This window comes from Callithrix jacchus, chromosome 9, assembly GCF_049354715.1.
Source record: "Callithrix jacchus isolate 240 chromosome 9, calJac240_pri, whole genome shotgun sequence".
Classification (NCBI taxonomy): domain Eukaryota; kingdom Metazoa; phylum Chordata; class Mammalia; order Primates; family Cebidae; genus Callithrix; species Callithrix jacchus.
The window spans coordinates 21,420,464-21,433,012 of record NC_133510.1 but is presented as its reverse complement, the minus strand read 5'-3'; the positions used below and the strand labels follow the sequence as shown (position 1 = coordinate 21,433,012).

The 12,549-nt window shown below is 50.8% G+C and overlaps 1 protein-coding gene across 1 annotated transcript in view; it reads right to left on the bottom strand.

The window, feature by feature from the left end:
• CLSTN3 (calsyntenin 3) overlaps positions 1-12,549 on the bottom strand; it is a 28,569-nt gene that overhangs the window by 13,681 nt on the left and 2,339 nt on the right. Inside the window, exons 2-12 of the mRNA XM_002752287.5 lie at positions 12,147-12,269; positions 11,511-11,706; positions 9,724-9,932; positions 9,321-9,470; positions 8,884-9,069; positions 8,168-8,449; positions 7,191-7,303; positions 3,583-3,745; positions 2,856-2,909; positions 2,016-2,173; positions 1,733-1,881 (exon numbers count right to left, since the gene is read on the bottom strand). Coding sequence (XP_002752333.2) covers positions 1,733-1,881; positions 2,016-2,173; positions 2,856-2,909; positions 3,583-3,745; positions 7,191-7,303; positions 8,168-8,449; positions 8,884-9,069; positions 9,321-9,470; positions 9,724-9,932; positions 11,511-11,706; positions 12,147-12,269 — 1,783 coding nt within the window. The remainder of the gene's footprint in view (positions 1-1,732; positions 1,882-2,015; positions 2,174-2,855; positions 2,910-3,582; positions 3,746-7,190; positions 7,304-8,167; positions 8,450-8,883; positions 9,070-9,320; positions 9,471-9,723; positions 9,933-11,510; positions 11,707-12,146; positions 12,270-12,549) is intronic.

Below are 12,549 nucleotides of genomic sequence, written 5' to 3'. Positions count from 1 at the left end.
AACACTTGTATACACACACACACACCCCTCTATATTTTCTCCCACGACCTCAGGGAAGTATTACCACAGCACCAACCATGTAGTAACCTTAGAAATGGAGAAATGAAAACTCTCTTTCTTAATCTCACAGAGAAAACATCAAGGCCCCTTCCCTCTACTAAAGGGACCAAAGGCAGGTTCCAAGCCCAGGATGAACCTCTGTCCTGGGCATGAAAAAGACAGGAGGAATTCAGAGGAGCCAGCCAGCAAAGAGAATGTCAACTCCTCCCCCTGCAGGAACTCCCCCTGCAGAGCTCCACCCTAGGCCAAAAACCAGAGCCCTGCCTTCTGACATGGCTCCTGAGCATTGGAGGGGATGAGGCAATGCCTTGGCTTTTGAGGGATTAAGCCTTTCATAACTGGATGACAGCTCTTTAACAACTGGCTCTCTGACTGGGACATGGTGGGGTGCGTACTCAGCGATCAGCTGCACCCACATGACCTCATCTGCCTATGACCTTCAGCTCTACACCTGAAGCTCTAAGCGTGAGGCCTGATAATCACGCCCAGTCATACTCTAGGGCTTAGAGCCCTTTCCCGTCTAAACCCACCCCTCCCAGGATAGGGGCAAGTTAGAGATGTTTATCTTCATATAGCTCACAGAGAATCTGAGGCAGAATCTCGGGGAGAGGCGTAGCAAGACTAGAACGCAGAAATCCTCACTCCTAAATCATGTAATTCACCCACTAGATGGCAGTATCTTCTAACCCCGCTCTTAAACCACAATAAGGGGTGAAAATGCCTTCTTGTAATAATAACCAACATTTAAGCGGCATAAGCTGTCTGCTAGGCATGTGATCCAGATCATATCATGGAGTTATCTTAGCAATTCCACAAGTTAGACTGTATTGCTATCAATACTTACCAGCATTTGCTCAGTGCTAAAAATCTAGCAATAGACTGTTCTTAACTATCATCCTTTCATTGCCTCTCAATTGATCCGTATTTTTAAACATGTCATATATACTCGAACCTTGAAATAATCTACAATTTTCCTTTTAAAGACTCCAAAAATCATTCACTAGGAATTCAGAGGTCAGCAAACTTTTTCCATGAAGGATTAGACAGTAAATATTTTCTGTTTGGGGGCCACATGATCTCTGTCCCAACTACTCAGTTCCGACATCACAGTGTGAAAGTAGCCACAGACATATGCAAATGCATGGGCACTGCTGTGTTCCAACAAAACTATTTACAAAAGCAGGCAGCAGGCCAGATTTGGCCTACGACTGCCAACACCTAGACGTAGGTCACCATATGTGACCTTGCAAGAGCTTAGTGAAGCAGGATGAAATCAGGTGAAGCAGCCAGGACTCACCATTTGCCTGGGGTTATCCAAGTAATTCGTATCGAGTCAGAATTCATGTCAGGTCTCCCTACTCCCAATCCTGTGTCCCACTTTACGTATCAGCACAGAGGCATAGAGAAGATCAAAGCCCAAAAACCCTAGAAGTGCGACTTTGTGGAAAGAGTAATGAATTGATTGTGAGAAATCTGAGTGGAGTCCAGACTCTTCTACCCACAGTGATTGCTATGTGACCTTCAGCGGTCAACTGTCTCCATTTGAGGACCCAATCTCCTCATTCATAAAAACGAGAGCGGTATGGCTAGCCCTACGTGACACCTTAGGCCAAGGAGCTGTGACACTGTCTGGCTGTGCTGGATGATTTGCCCTGCCCCACCCAACACTCACTTGACAGCAGTGGTGAGGCGCAGGGGCCTGACGCCGGGCGTGGCAAAGCGCAGAGTGTTCATGTAAGCCACATGCTGCAGGGCATGGTTGAAGGTCTCCACATCATCCCCCTCCAGGGTGAGCAGGGACTGTGAGGGGTTCACGTGGACCTGGGCCCCAGACACAGATAGCTGAGAGCAGGGCCAGGAGGTGGGAGAGGAAGGGAGCAGAGGTAGAGGGGTGGGGCAAGGGTGAGGGGCAGGGGGCATGCCGGGAAGAACGGGGCTGGAGGACGGGGTGATACCTTCATGCCTTTGCCCAGGCTCTCGAAATCCCTATAGTCCAGCCCCTCCCGACATGCATAAAGGCACTCGATGACCTCGCGGCTCTCCAGGCGACCTGAACGCACGCTGAAACCAGCCAGGTAGCCATGGAAGTAGTGGTGGATCGACAAGGGGTCTCCTAGGGCAGGAACACAGGGGCAGGACGGGAGGTAAGAAGAGAGGAGGATGGAAGGACAAAGGCTGAGAGAAAGGGAAAGGAGAGAAAAAGCAGAATAATTGAGAAGGAAAACAAATGGGAAAAAAGAGTGAGAGATGAGGGAGAAGTGAAGATACAGGGAGGTTAGAGAAGGGAGAAAAATGAGACAATAAAAGACAGAATAAAGCCGGGGGGGAAGAAGAAGGGTGAAAAGTAGAAGCAAAGATGAGAGGGAGGAAGAGAAGGAAACAGGACCAAAAGGGGGAAAGAGGAAAAACAAGGAGAATGGGGGAGGCGGCAGGAGAGGACATCTTTCCAGAGACATGCAAGGAGACCAGGATGGATGTGAGTGAGCTTCACAGATGCCCAGACCTTCCCCTCCTGCGTGTCTGACTCCTGCCACCTCCCTTCTGCCATGTGGAAAGCCAGCCAGAGAGCCCGGTTCTTCATTCTGTGGGCAGGGCAGGACACCCAGAACCCAACCCAGCTGCCTCTGGCTTTACCACTCCTGGAGCCCCTGCCTTGCTGTATTTCTTGGAGGCTCTGCCCCCTGGTGGCCTGGGAGGCTGTTACAGACTGGATAGGATTTGGGGTGGAAAAGGGATCTCAGAACAGAAAGTGAGGATGAGAACTCTCTGGTCTCCAGTTCTTACACACACAGTACCTTGGGTGGTGTCTGTACTGTTGTCTCCCTTTTCCTTCTCTTTGTTCTTCTCCTCTGGGGACAAAAAGAAAGTGGTGGTGATCTCAGGGATGTGGAGAGATTGATGGAGAGGACTGAGACGTCTTCCTCTCATCTCCATGAGTGCTCTCATGCCCACGTGGAACTCTGACCCTGCCCATGTATAACCTGCAACCTCTCAGCTCAGCTCCAACCCTTCTTTTGTCATGTCCCAACCTCTCCAGCCTCTGTTGTAGTCAAATCCCCAAATATGATGTGCTGCTGAGGAAACACGTGGGCTCTGGTAAGACAGACAGGCACATGCACACACACACGTGTGTGCACACACACGCTCCCAAGAGGAGAAAAGTTTTTTTAATGGCTTAAAAGTTGGAAGAGTGAGGACACTCTAAGGGGTTACTCTCCTTGAGAAGTCATCATCACTTTGATGGAACAAAGTGGAAACTGGCTAGAGTTACAGAGTCTGGGGATGCCTGGGAAGTAATTCCTCCAAGTCAGAGGTGATGACCCATTGGATTAGTGGGAGATATGGGAGGGAGGCTGTGGTCCCCTCCCATGGAGATCTTCAGAGTCACCCTGCCCAACAGCCAAGAGATGCGTGAGGCAGCCTCAGCCACAGGACCAAACTGCCCTTGCTCCTCACCAGCCCACCTCCTTTCCCAAATCCTAAACCACTGGAGTCTTCACTGAGACACTCAGAGGGACTTACCAGCCCAGCAGGCCCCAATCATGAGAGCAGGCTCCCTTCGGGGTGGGTGGATGAGGCCATTGTCATGGATGAGGGCAGGGTCGAAGGAGATGCCATCGGCATAGAGTGTGACTGTGGGGAACTCGAGGTTCAGAGCGTAGTGGTGCCACTCATCATCACAGACCTGGGTGAGTAGGGTAGGGGCAAGAGCCTCTCAGGTAATTCCTCTTCAGAGAGCTAACCCCAGGTACTGCCCCATCTCCTGGGAGAGAGGGGACATTCCCTCATATTCCCAGTTCTAGCAACAGGGCTTACTAGTGCTTTGCCGCCTATCCAGCTCAAGGAATAACATCCTTGTCCAACATCTATCAGGCAACCAACCTAGTACCAAAGATTCCACACTTCGGGTAAATCTTGAAAGCTGTAACTATTCCTAAGAGGAGTAACACACTGTCATGAATAAATGTCCCCCAAAACTTCTGTATTACATATGTATGTAAGGCACTGGAAACTCTAGGGTAGTTTCTTTTTGTAAGAGACAGTTTCCTTCCATCCCCCAGGCTGGAATGCAGTGGCACAATCATAGTTCACTGAAGCCTCCTAGGTTCAAGCGATGCTCCCACCTCAGCCTCTGGAGTAGCTGGGCTACAGGTATGTGCCACCATATCCAGCTAATTTTTTTTTTATTTTTAGAGATGAGCTCTTATCATGTTGCCTAGGCTGGTCTCAAACTCCTGGGCTCCAGTGATTCTCTCAGCTTCCTGAGTAGCTGGGATTACAGATTATCTCTAGGGTAGCTTCTAATCCAACATTAAGCACTAAAATGAGTATTGCTTCCCTTTGCAGTCTCTCCTAGGGCTAGCCCAGATGGAATGGGGGATGGTCAGAGTAAAAAAGGGCAGAAAATACTCTGCCTCATCCAGTTCCAAATGTTGGGGTCCCTCAAGGCTCAGACCTAGGCCCTCTTCTCTTTCCTCTCTACACTGTTTTCCTAAAAGTCACCTCATCTGTTGCCATGGGGTCGGGTATCGTATTTATACACTGGTAACTCTGAAATCTACATCTCCCGTCCAGAACTCTCCTCTGAATACTGGGTTCTCCGCTTGATGCTGCACAAGTATCTCACTCTTAACATGTGTGAACTGCAGTCCATGCCTTTTCCCAGCTCCCTCAGTTTCTCCCCAGGCAGTATAAATGCTCCATCATCTATCCAGCGAATCAAGTGGGTGACGTAGGAGACAACTTTGATCTTTCCTTTCCCTCAACCTCCACATCCAGTCCATCAGCAGCTGCTGCTGATGCCAGGTCCAAACAGGGCTACAAGCTGCAGGTTTCTGTGCAAGCCTCTCCATCACCATTGCCACACATCCGTCATGTCCCCAACCCCTGTTATGGAGACTGTTGCAACAGTCCTGCCTACTTCCACCATTAGATCTCTTCAATACATCCATCCAACAGTTGTCAAGGGGATCTTTGTTAAAATGTATATCTGGCCAGGCACGATGGCCCAGTGCTTTAGGAGGCCAAGGGGGACAAATCACAAGGTCAAGAGATTGAGACCATCCTGGCCAACATGGTGAAACCCAGCCTCTACTAAAAACACAAAAATTAGTTGGGCATGGTGGTACACGCCTGTAGTCCCAGCTACTTGGGAGGCTGAGGCAGGAGAATTGCTTGAACCCAAGAAATGGAGGTTTCAGTGAGCCAAGATCATGCCACTGCACTACAGCCTGGTGACAGAGAGACTCTGTCTCAAAACAAAAAAAAGGAAATCTGATCAGGTCATTCCTCTGCTTTAAATCCTTCAAAAAACACTTCCTGTGAGGCAAAGTGGCTCACGTCTATAATTTTAGCACTTTGGGAGGCCAAGGTGGGCAAATCACCTCAGGTCAGGAGTTCAAGACCAGCCTGGCCAATATGGTGAAACCCCATCTCTACTAAAAATACAAAAAATTAGCCAGCTATGGTGGCAGGCACCTGTAATCTCAGCTACTCCGGAGGCTGAGGCAGGAGAATCACTTGAACCAGGGAGGCGGAGGCTGTAGTGAGTCAAGATCACATCATTGCACTCCAACCTGGGCAACAAGAGCAAAACTCCACCTCAAAAATAAATAAATAAATAAATAAAACCACTTCCCATCTCTCATAGGACAAAAATCTAAACTAACCCTGCTGAAAAAGTCCATTGTACAACCTGATCACTGCCCATCTCTGCAATTTATCTCCAGCCTTGTTTGCTGTACTCCAACCTCACTGACCCTCTCTCCATGCCTGGAACAGGCTGAGCTCTTTCTTGCCTCAGGGCCTTTGCATCTGCTCTTCCCTCTTCCTGGAACCTCCCCACTCTCTTCCTACAGCCAGCTATTTCTCATCCTTTAGCACTAGGCTTAAATTTCATCTCAGTCAGGGCTCCCCAACAGCATCCAATCTAAAGTGAGTTTGCCTCTCCTTGCCGCCCCCATGCTCTACCCCAGTCCCTTCCTTGCTTCTTTTGGAGCATTTATCACAACTTATCATTCTATGTGTCTAATTTACTTCTTAAAAGTCTATCTCCCCAACTAAAATGTGAGTTCAATGACGACAAAGATTTCATTTCATTGATTCTCTCCCCAGAACCTAGCTGAATGACAGAGACTTAGTTGTATTTAATAGATACTGCCTGATTAAATGAGGGTGAAGTGAAGAAAGATAGCAAGGGTAACATTAACAATATTTGCAACGTGGAGGGGAAACTGAGAAGTAGCAAATGACAGACTGCCTCTTTAAGAGTCCCACTGGCAGCAAAACTGTTGTAGATAGCCCTCAATTACTAGTTTATGCATTTTCTAGGCACTTCTGTTTCTCTCTTCTACTGCTTTTTTTTTTTTTTTCGCCATTTGCTTACTCAGCTACTCCACCAGGACTTGCAAGAGAAATAGGAGGAGATGGAAACTCAAATTAGTCCTCACTGGTCCTTGCGGACAGCCTGGAGAATAAATAATGAAGAGGCTGCAACTCTGACTCAAGAGAGGATTTTAAATATTTCGTCCATTTTTTTTAGTCCTCCACAGTCATGGCTGGTAACAGTGAGAATTAACATATACAGAGAGAGTGCCTTTCAGTCTACAAGGGCCTATTACATCATTTAATCCTAATGACTCTGGGATATAGAAGTCTTTTTATCCCTATTTAGCAGAGTTCTTTTAACCCTGATGTTTACACATATTAACCAAGATTTCATAGCTAATAAATCTCCTTAGCAGGACTCAAACCCAACCTATGTACCTTAGAATGACTTATTGTCTTGATTACAACAGACTAACTGCCTGAGTCAGGGATGTGTATTGTTAAAGTCCTAAGTAAGAGAGAGGTGGAATCAAACAAGGGGCAAATAGATGGTTGGTTGGGTTTGGTGTTAGTAGCCATTTGTTCCTCATTATTGTTATTTTTTTAATCTAGGACTGCTTTCTGCAGGGGACAGGCCTTGGGAAAAGGGAACAGGAGGACCTGGGATGGTCAGGGGCTGAAAGTGGAGAAGCAAAGAGAGGGCAAGGGGAACCCAGAAAATGCTGACCCTGCCCAGAGAAGGACCTTTCATAAAAGTTAGTCACATCTACCCAGGCCTCCCAGGAGCCTGGCTCTGGCCTCACCTGCTCCAGCTTCCAGAGGAACTTGACTGGGCGGGCACTCTCAAGCAGGGGCCAGTAGAGGAAGGCAATCCTGCAGCCGTGGACAGTCAGCGAGTAGTGAGAGAAGCCGTCCTCTGAAGGAACAGGAAGGGAACGAGGTCAAGTTCAGAGGCCAAGGCCAGAACAAGTTCAAAGCAGCAGGAAGGAGAGGACACTGGATTCTCTTAATCCTCTCTCATTCCCTCACTCTCTAGCAATCTCTCTCTGTCTCACACACACACATGCACGCACACGCACGCGCACGCACACGCACATGCATGCATGCACGTGCACACACACACACACACTCCAGTCCAAGTGATAACTCAGGCTTCTTAGGCACCCTGACTGGCTGAGGGGGGAACATCAGCTGGCCCACTCCCTCCCAGCTCCTCATCAGTACTGTCATTAATACAGATATTATGGGTGACAACTCTTTTCAAAAGAGTTGTCAAGGTCAACATCTCTATTCAAGGTCAAGAAAAATGAGGTCAGAGAAGTGGTTAGAAATGAAAGAGCAGGTCAAGTCTGAGCCCTCTCCAGTGGAGTGTGCCCTACAGATGAAGGACGAACAGAGCTCAGAGATGGGGCCAACCAGTACCAGATGGGATGGTGAAAGAATGGGGCACACCATTACCCAGGCTTTCCCATTGCAATGGAGGGGCTTTAATGGGAGTAGAAATGGGGGGTGGGCAGCCTACCACATGGTGGGACACAGAGAAGTTGACTGGGCAACTGAAAGGAGAGTAGCAGCAGAGTCCCAATGCACTCTACAGCAGTAGGATCCCACACGTCATGTTGGGGATGAAGCACAGAATCAAGGCGTATCAAACCTGGCACTTGCACGTCACAAATGAAGAGAGGGGACGTGACCTGTCCACAGTCACACACTGGGCAGTGACAGAGGCAGGACAAAAGCCAGTTTCCCTTTCTGGCCAGCGCCTAGAGAGGAGGCTTACCATTCTGGACAGTGTTACACACGATGGTTTCCTCTTCCTTCTTGCCCTTGTTGGGAGTTACTCCATGCTTCATCCAGAAGGACAGGGTGAAGTGGTCACTGAGGCTGTCCTGGGGCCCAGATCCCAGCCCACTGGGACCACCCAGGGGCACCTGCACAGCCTGGGTGCCATTGAACCAGTAGATCAGGCTGCTGTCCTGGCTGTAGTGCACTGAGAGCCCAGCCGTCCAGTTGGCATTGGGGCCGGGCATGGGCAACAGATCCACCTCCCCAGTGGCAGCACCTGTGGGAGCCCCAGAAGGCACAAGTGTCAGAGCCAAGGAGCAGCAGATGGTGAAACAGGCAGGAGGCAGGGAAAGAGGGACTGATGGGAAAAGATTTCCTACAGCATGTCTTGCTGCCTCTTGTGGCCTTTCAAAGACAAGAGAGGCATGAACTCTCTTTAAGAGTATCTCTCCAGTTAGCCCATTCTCTAGCTCTTCGTCTCTTCCTACCATTGTTCCACCATGCATCTGGTGACTGGTGTGACAATTATGCATCTTTGCCAAAGACATATTTACCTTCCCTTTGGGCCACAAAAACTAACCACGTGTCACAACCTCTGTGGATAAACACCTGTGGATGGCCAGAGGTGACATAAGGCAGAGTCTTGGAGAAGTTTGGACAGAGGCTGGATGGGAAGGGACAGGCCTCAAGCAGTGCTGGGGACACACGCACCGCAGAGTTTCCGCAGCGCCCGCTCAGAGTAGTTGTCACGATCGCAGCCCTTGGCCACGTGGCTGGTCTGCAGCTCTATGGTGGCCTGAATGTTCCAGAGCGGTTCATCACAAGTCTCCAGGCGGATACCAGGGAACAAAGCCAAGCTCCCGGCACCTGGTGCATATTCAATCCTTTTGTTCCAGCCTGCAAGGATGAGGCAGAAAGAGTGACGGGGAAAGAGAAGGGTAAAGCAGCCTCCCCTCTCCATGCTTCTCTTGCCATGTCCATGGACAGTCTGGGACTTCTGGCAGATGGTCCAGCCAGAGTAGACAGCTGCAAGTCTTCCCCAACATCCTCCCAGACCTAGCCTAGCCCCCATGATTGTCAGAAGGGACCGAAGGAGAGACCAAGGAAAAGGATGATTCACAAGATGGGGCACAGCGCTGAGCTCTCACCTTGCCAGCTGGGTTTACAGGTGGGCTTCACCTGAATCTCCACCTCAGCATCATCCGCCGCCCGCTTCTTCCCACAGTCATAAGCCGTCACTGTAAACTTATAGAGCCTCTCACCACTGTACTGCAGCTTCTCTGTGTTCTCAATGTTCCCTGAGGTGGGGTCAGGAGGACAGAGCATCAGAGCACGAGAAAGCCCAGGACAGCAAGGAGAGGATGTGTGCATTCATCGGGCATCAGGCGGGTCAGGCAGGATGCAGGGAGGAGGGCGTGTGGGAGGAGAAGGCTCCATTGGGGAAGAAAGGTGAGGTGAGGGTCTGAGGGGCAAAAGTGGAGAGTGCAGCCCGGGGTCACCCTGAGGGAGGTGGGTGCACATGGATGGCCAGGGAAGCCAGGGCCAACTCACCATCATTGTCAATGAGGAAAGGGGTGTTGGGTGTGAGAATCTCATAGTAACAGATCTGGCTGTACTGAGGGGAGCAGTCACCGTCAATGGCTTCCACCCGCAGGATGCGATCATACAGCTTCCCCTCTGTCACAGCCGCGCGGTACAGCCGCTCCACAAACACTGGGGCAAACTCATTCACATCATTGACCCGCACATGCACGGTGGCCCTGCACATACCGAGGGGAGGAGGGATGAGGACACATCAGCCAGCCTCGATACTGTACATCAAGATACAGCCTCGATACGGCACACCGAGGTACAGCCTCGATACAGTACACCGAGGTACAGCCTCGATACCGTACATCAAGATACAGCCTCGATACAGCACACTGAGGTACAGCCTCAATACTATACTCGGTACACCGAGCTAAAACCTCGGTACAATTATATACTCAGTACACCGAGCTATAACCTCCATGCAGCACACTGAGGTACAGCCTCGATACTGTACACCAAGGTGCAGCCTCGATACGGTACACCCATATGCCAGAGAGGAGCAAGCAAGACTCCCAACTGGGAGCCAGAGCAGGAGGAAGCCTGCCCATCTATCCCTGAGACTGGGGCAGTAAGCATGCTCCTCCCCGCCCCACAGGGCATCAGGCTGCATCAGAGTCATGCCAGGGAGAGGACAACACCAGGGAGAGGCCCCCACTGATGTAGGGGATGAGGAACAAGCCCCAGGTGTCCTCAGGAGCTGATTTTGATGACTTCGGGTTCAGGGTGCCAAGAGGAGGGGTAGGGCATAAGATCCAGCAGGGTTTTCCTTCACAGCAGTCAGATCCAGGGGGATAACCAAGGAAGATGCAGAGTAAAAGGCAAATTAAAACCAGCTAGAAGAAGGAAAATGGCATCTGTACAAAGGTCACAAGTCATCTGACATGTCTGAACAGTATGTGCGGGCAGCACTGCCTCTCCCGCACATTCGTGTCAGGGGTGGCCCCTCCTTAGTCATCCACCAGGACAAGCAGAGCTTGGGTCAAGGCCCTTCATGCTGAGCCCTGCCCCAAGCCAAGACCCAGGCTCCCAGGCCCCAGAGACAAGGGTTCTATCTTCAAATGGGAAACTGAGTCACAAAGAGCATTTTATCTCTAGTGCCTCTTAGTGGCCCAGGAATCCTGACTGAAGATCTTTCTTATTCTCAAATAACAGGTTAGCTGGCAACAGGCGTAGGTGTCCCAGACCCGCGCCTCTTTCCTGCTACAGCCATCCCCTGCCCACCCTCACCTAGAGCTATATGTGTATATCAGGGATCGTGTGTGTGGTACACACTGCAAATAGACTGGAGGGGGCAGTCGAAAGGAATCTGGATGTATGCTGAGTGTGTTCATCCTCTTCCTTCTTGCTCTCCTCCTCATGATAACGCCCATGTACTGAGCCCTTCACCGTGTGCCTGCTTTCAACACAACCATCTCCTTGAATCTTCGAAGCAACCTTATGAAGTAGGTGTCATCACTATCTCCATTTTACAGATAAGGAAAAGCAAGTCCAGAAAGGCTAGACCTTGCCTCCCAAGGTCATGGGAGGCAAAGCCAAGATCAGACCCACTGAACTCTACTATATGATTCTGTCACCTTGCCTGAAGGTCCCTAAATACTAGGACCAGCAGGGGATGGGGTTCCCTAAGTCCTGGGAACAGCAGCGGGTCGGGGTGGATGTTCAGTGACTGCATGGACAGAGCATGGTGGGCTTGGAAGCAGGGAGGAGCGCCCTGCAGCACATAGGGCAGGAGACAAGCACTTTCTCACTTGTGGGACTTCTTGGTGTTAGCCCCATCGGGGCCCTCGCCACAGTCGTAGGCCTGGATGGTGAAGGTGTGTTCCTTCTGGGCCTCGCAGTCCACAGGCTCCTTGGCACGGATCAGCCCCTCTCCTGTCGCCTTGTCAAGGATCACAGCCTCAAAGGGCACCCCAGACCCATGGAGCCGGAAGCCGCAGATCTCGCCTGGCAAAGGGGAGAAGGGGAGGAGTGAGGCTGTGTCTCCTTCCCCACCCTCAGCCTCCCCACCTGGGGTCCAGCTCCACCTCTCCTCCCAAAGGAAGCGCTGTCCCTTCTCCTGCAGGCATAAAAGCATTAATTATCAAACACACAACTCCAAGCCCAGCTTCCCTGAGCAGCAACCTCCCAGAGCCTCCAGGCCTGAGATCTGGAAAAATCATGATGTGTTTAACCCTTGGCTGCCCATGTCCTTTTCTATCTTCCTTGACTCAATCTCCATTCTTCAATGGAGCCCATTCCCTTCCTTGAGTCTGCCTTTATTTTTCTGAGGCCTCTTCCCTTACTTTCTCATCGCTCCCAGGCCCTTCCCTCCCTCCCTTGCTCTTGGCCCTCTCACCCACTTTTCTCTGTCCTACACTGCCTTGCCAACCCCCAACCTCAATTACCTGCATAGCGCAGTGGGGCATCCTTGTCCAAGGCAAAGAGTGGTGGGTTCAGCAGGACCGTGTTGTCGTTCTCCATGACGATGCCCTGGTACTCTGCCTCGATCCATGGCTTGTGCTTGTTGGCTGGCCCCGCCCCAGGGAGAGGAGATGAAGCACCTGTGAGCAGGGCCTCTACTTCCCCAATAACCCCTTATTGACCCAGACAACTCACACCCCGGCACCATCACCCTTTCTACCCCCTATAGGAGCGCCTTACAGGAGATGGGTCATTGAGGACAAGGAGTCAGAGGGTCTGCAGGAGGTCACAGCCTTCTCCTATAGCAGGGTAGACAGTTTCCATGGAAACAACCTGCCCTGGGGGTGAGGAGGAGGGGACCACCATCTCCCTGGGAACCATGGTCAG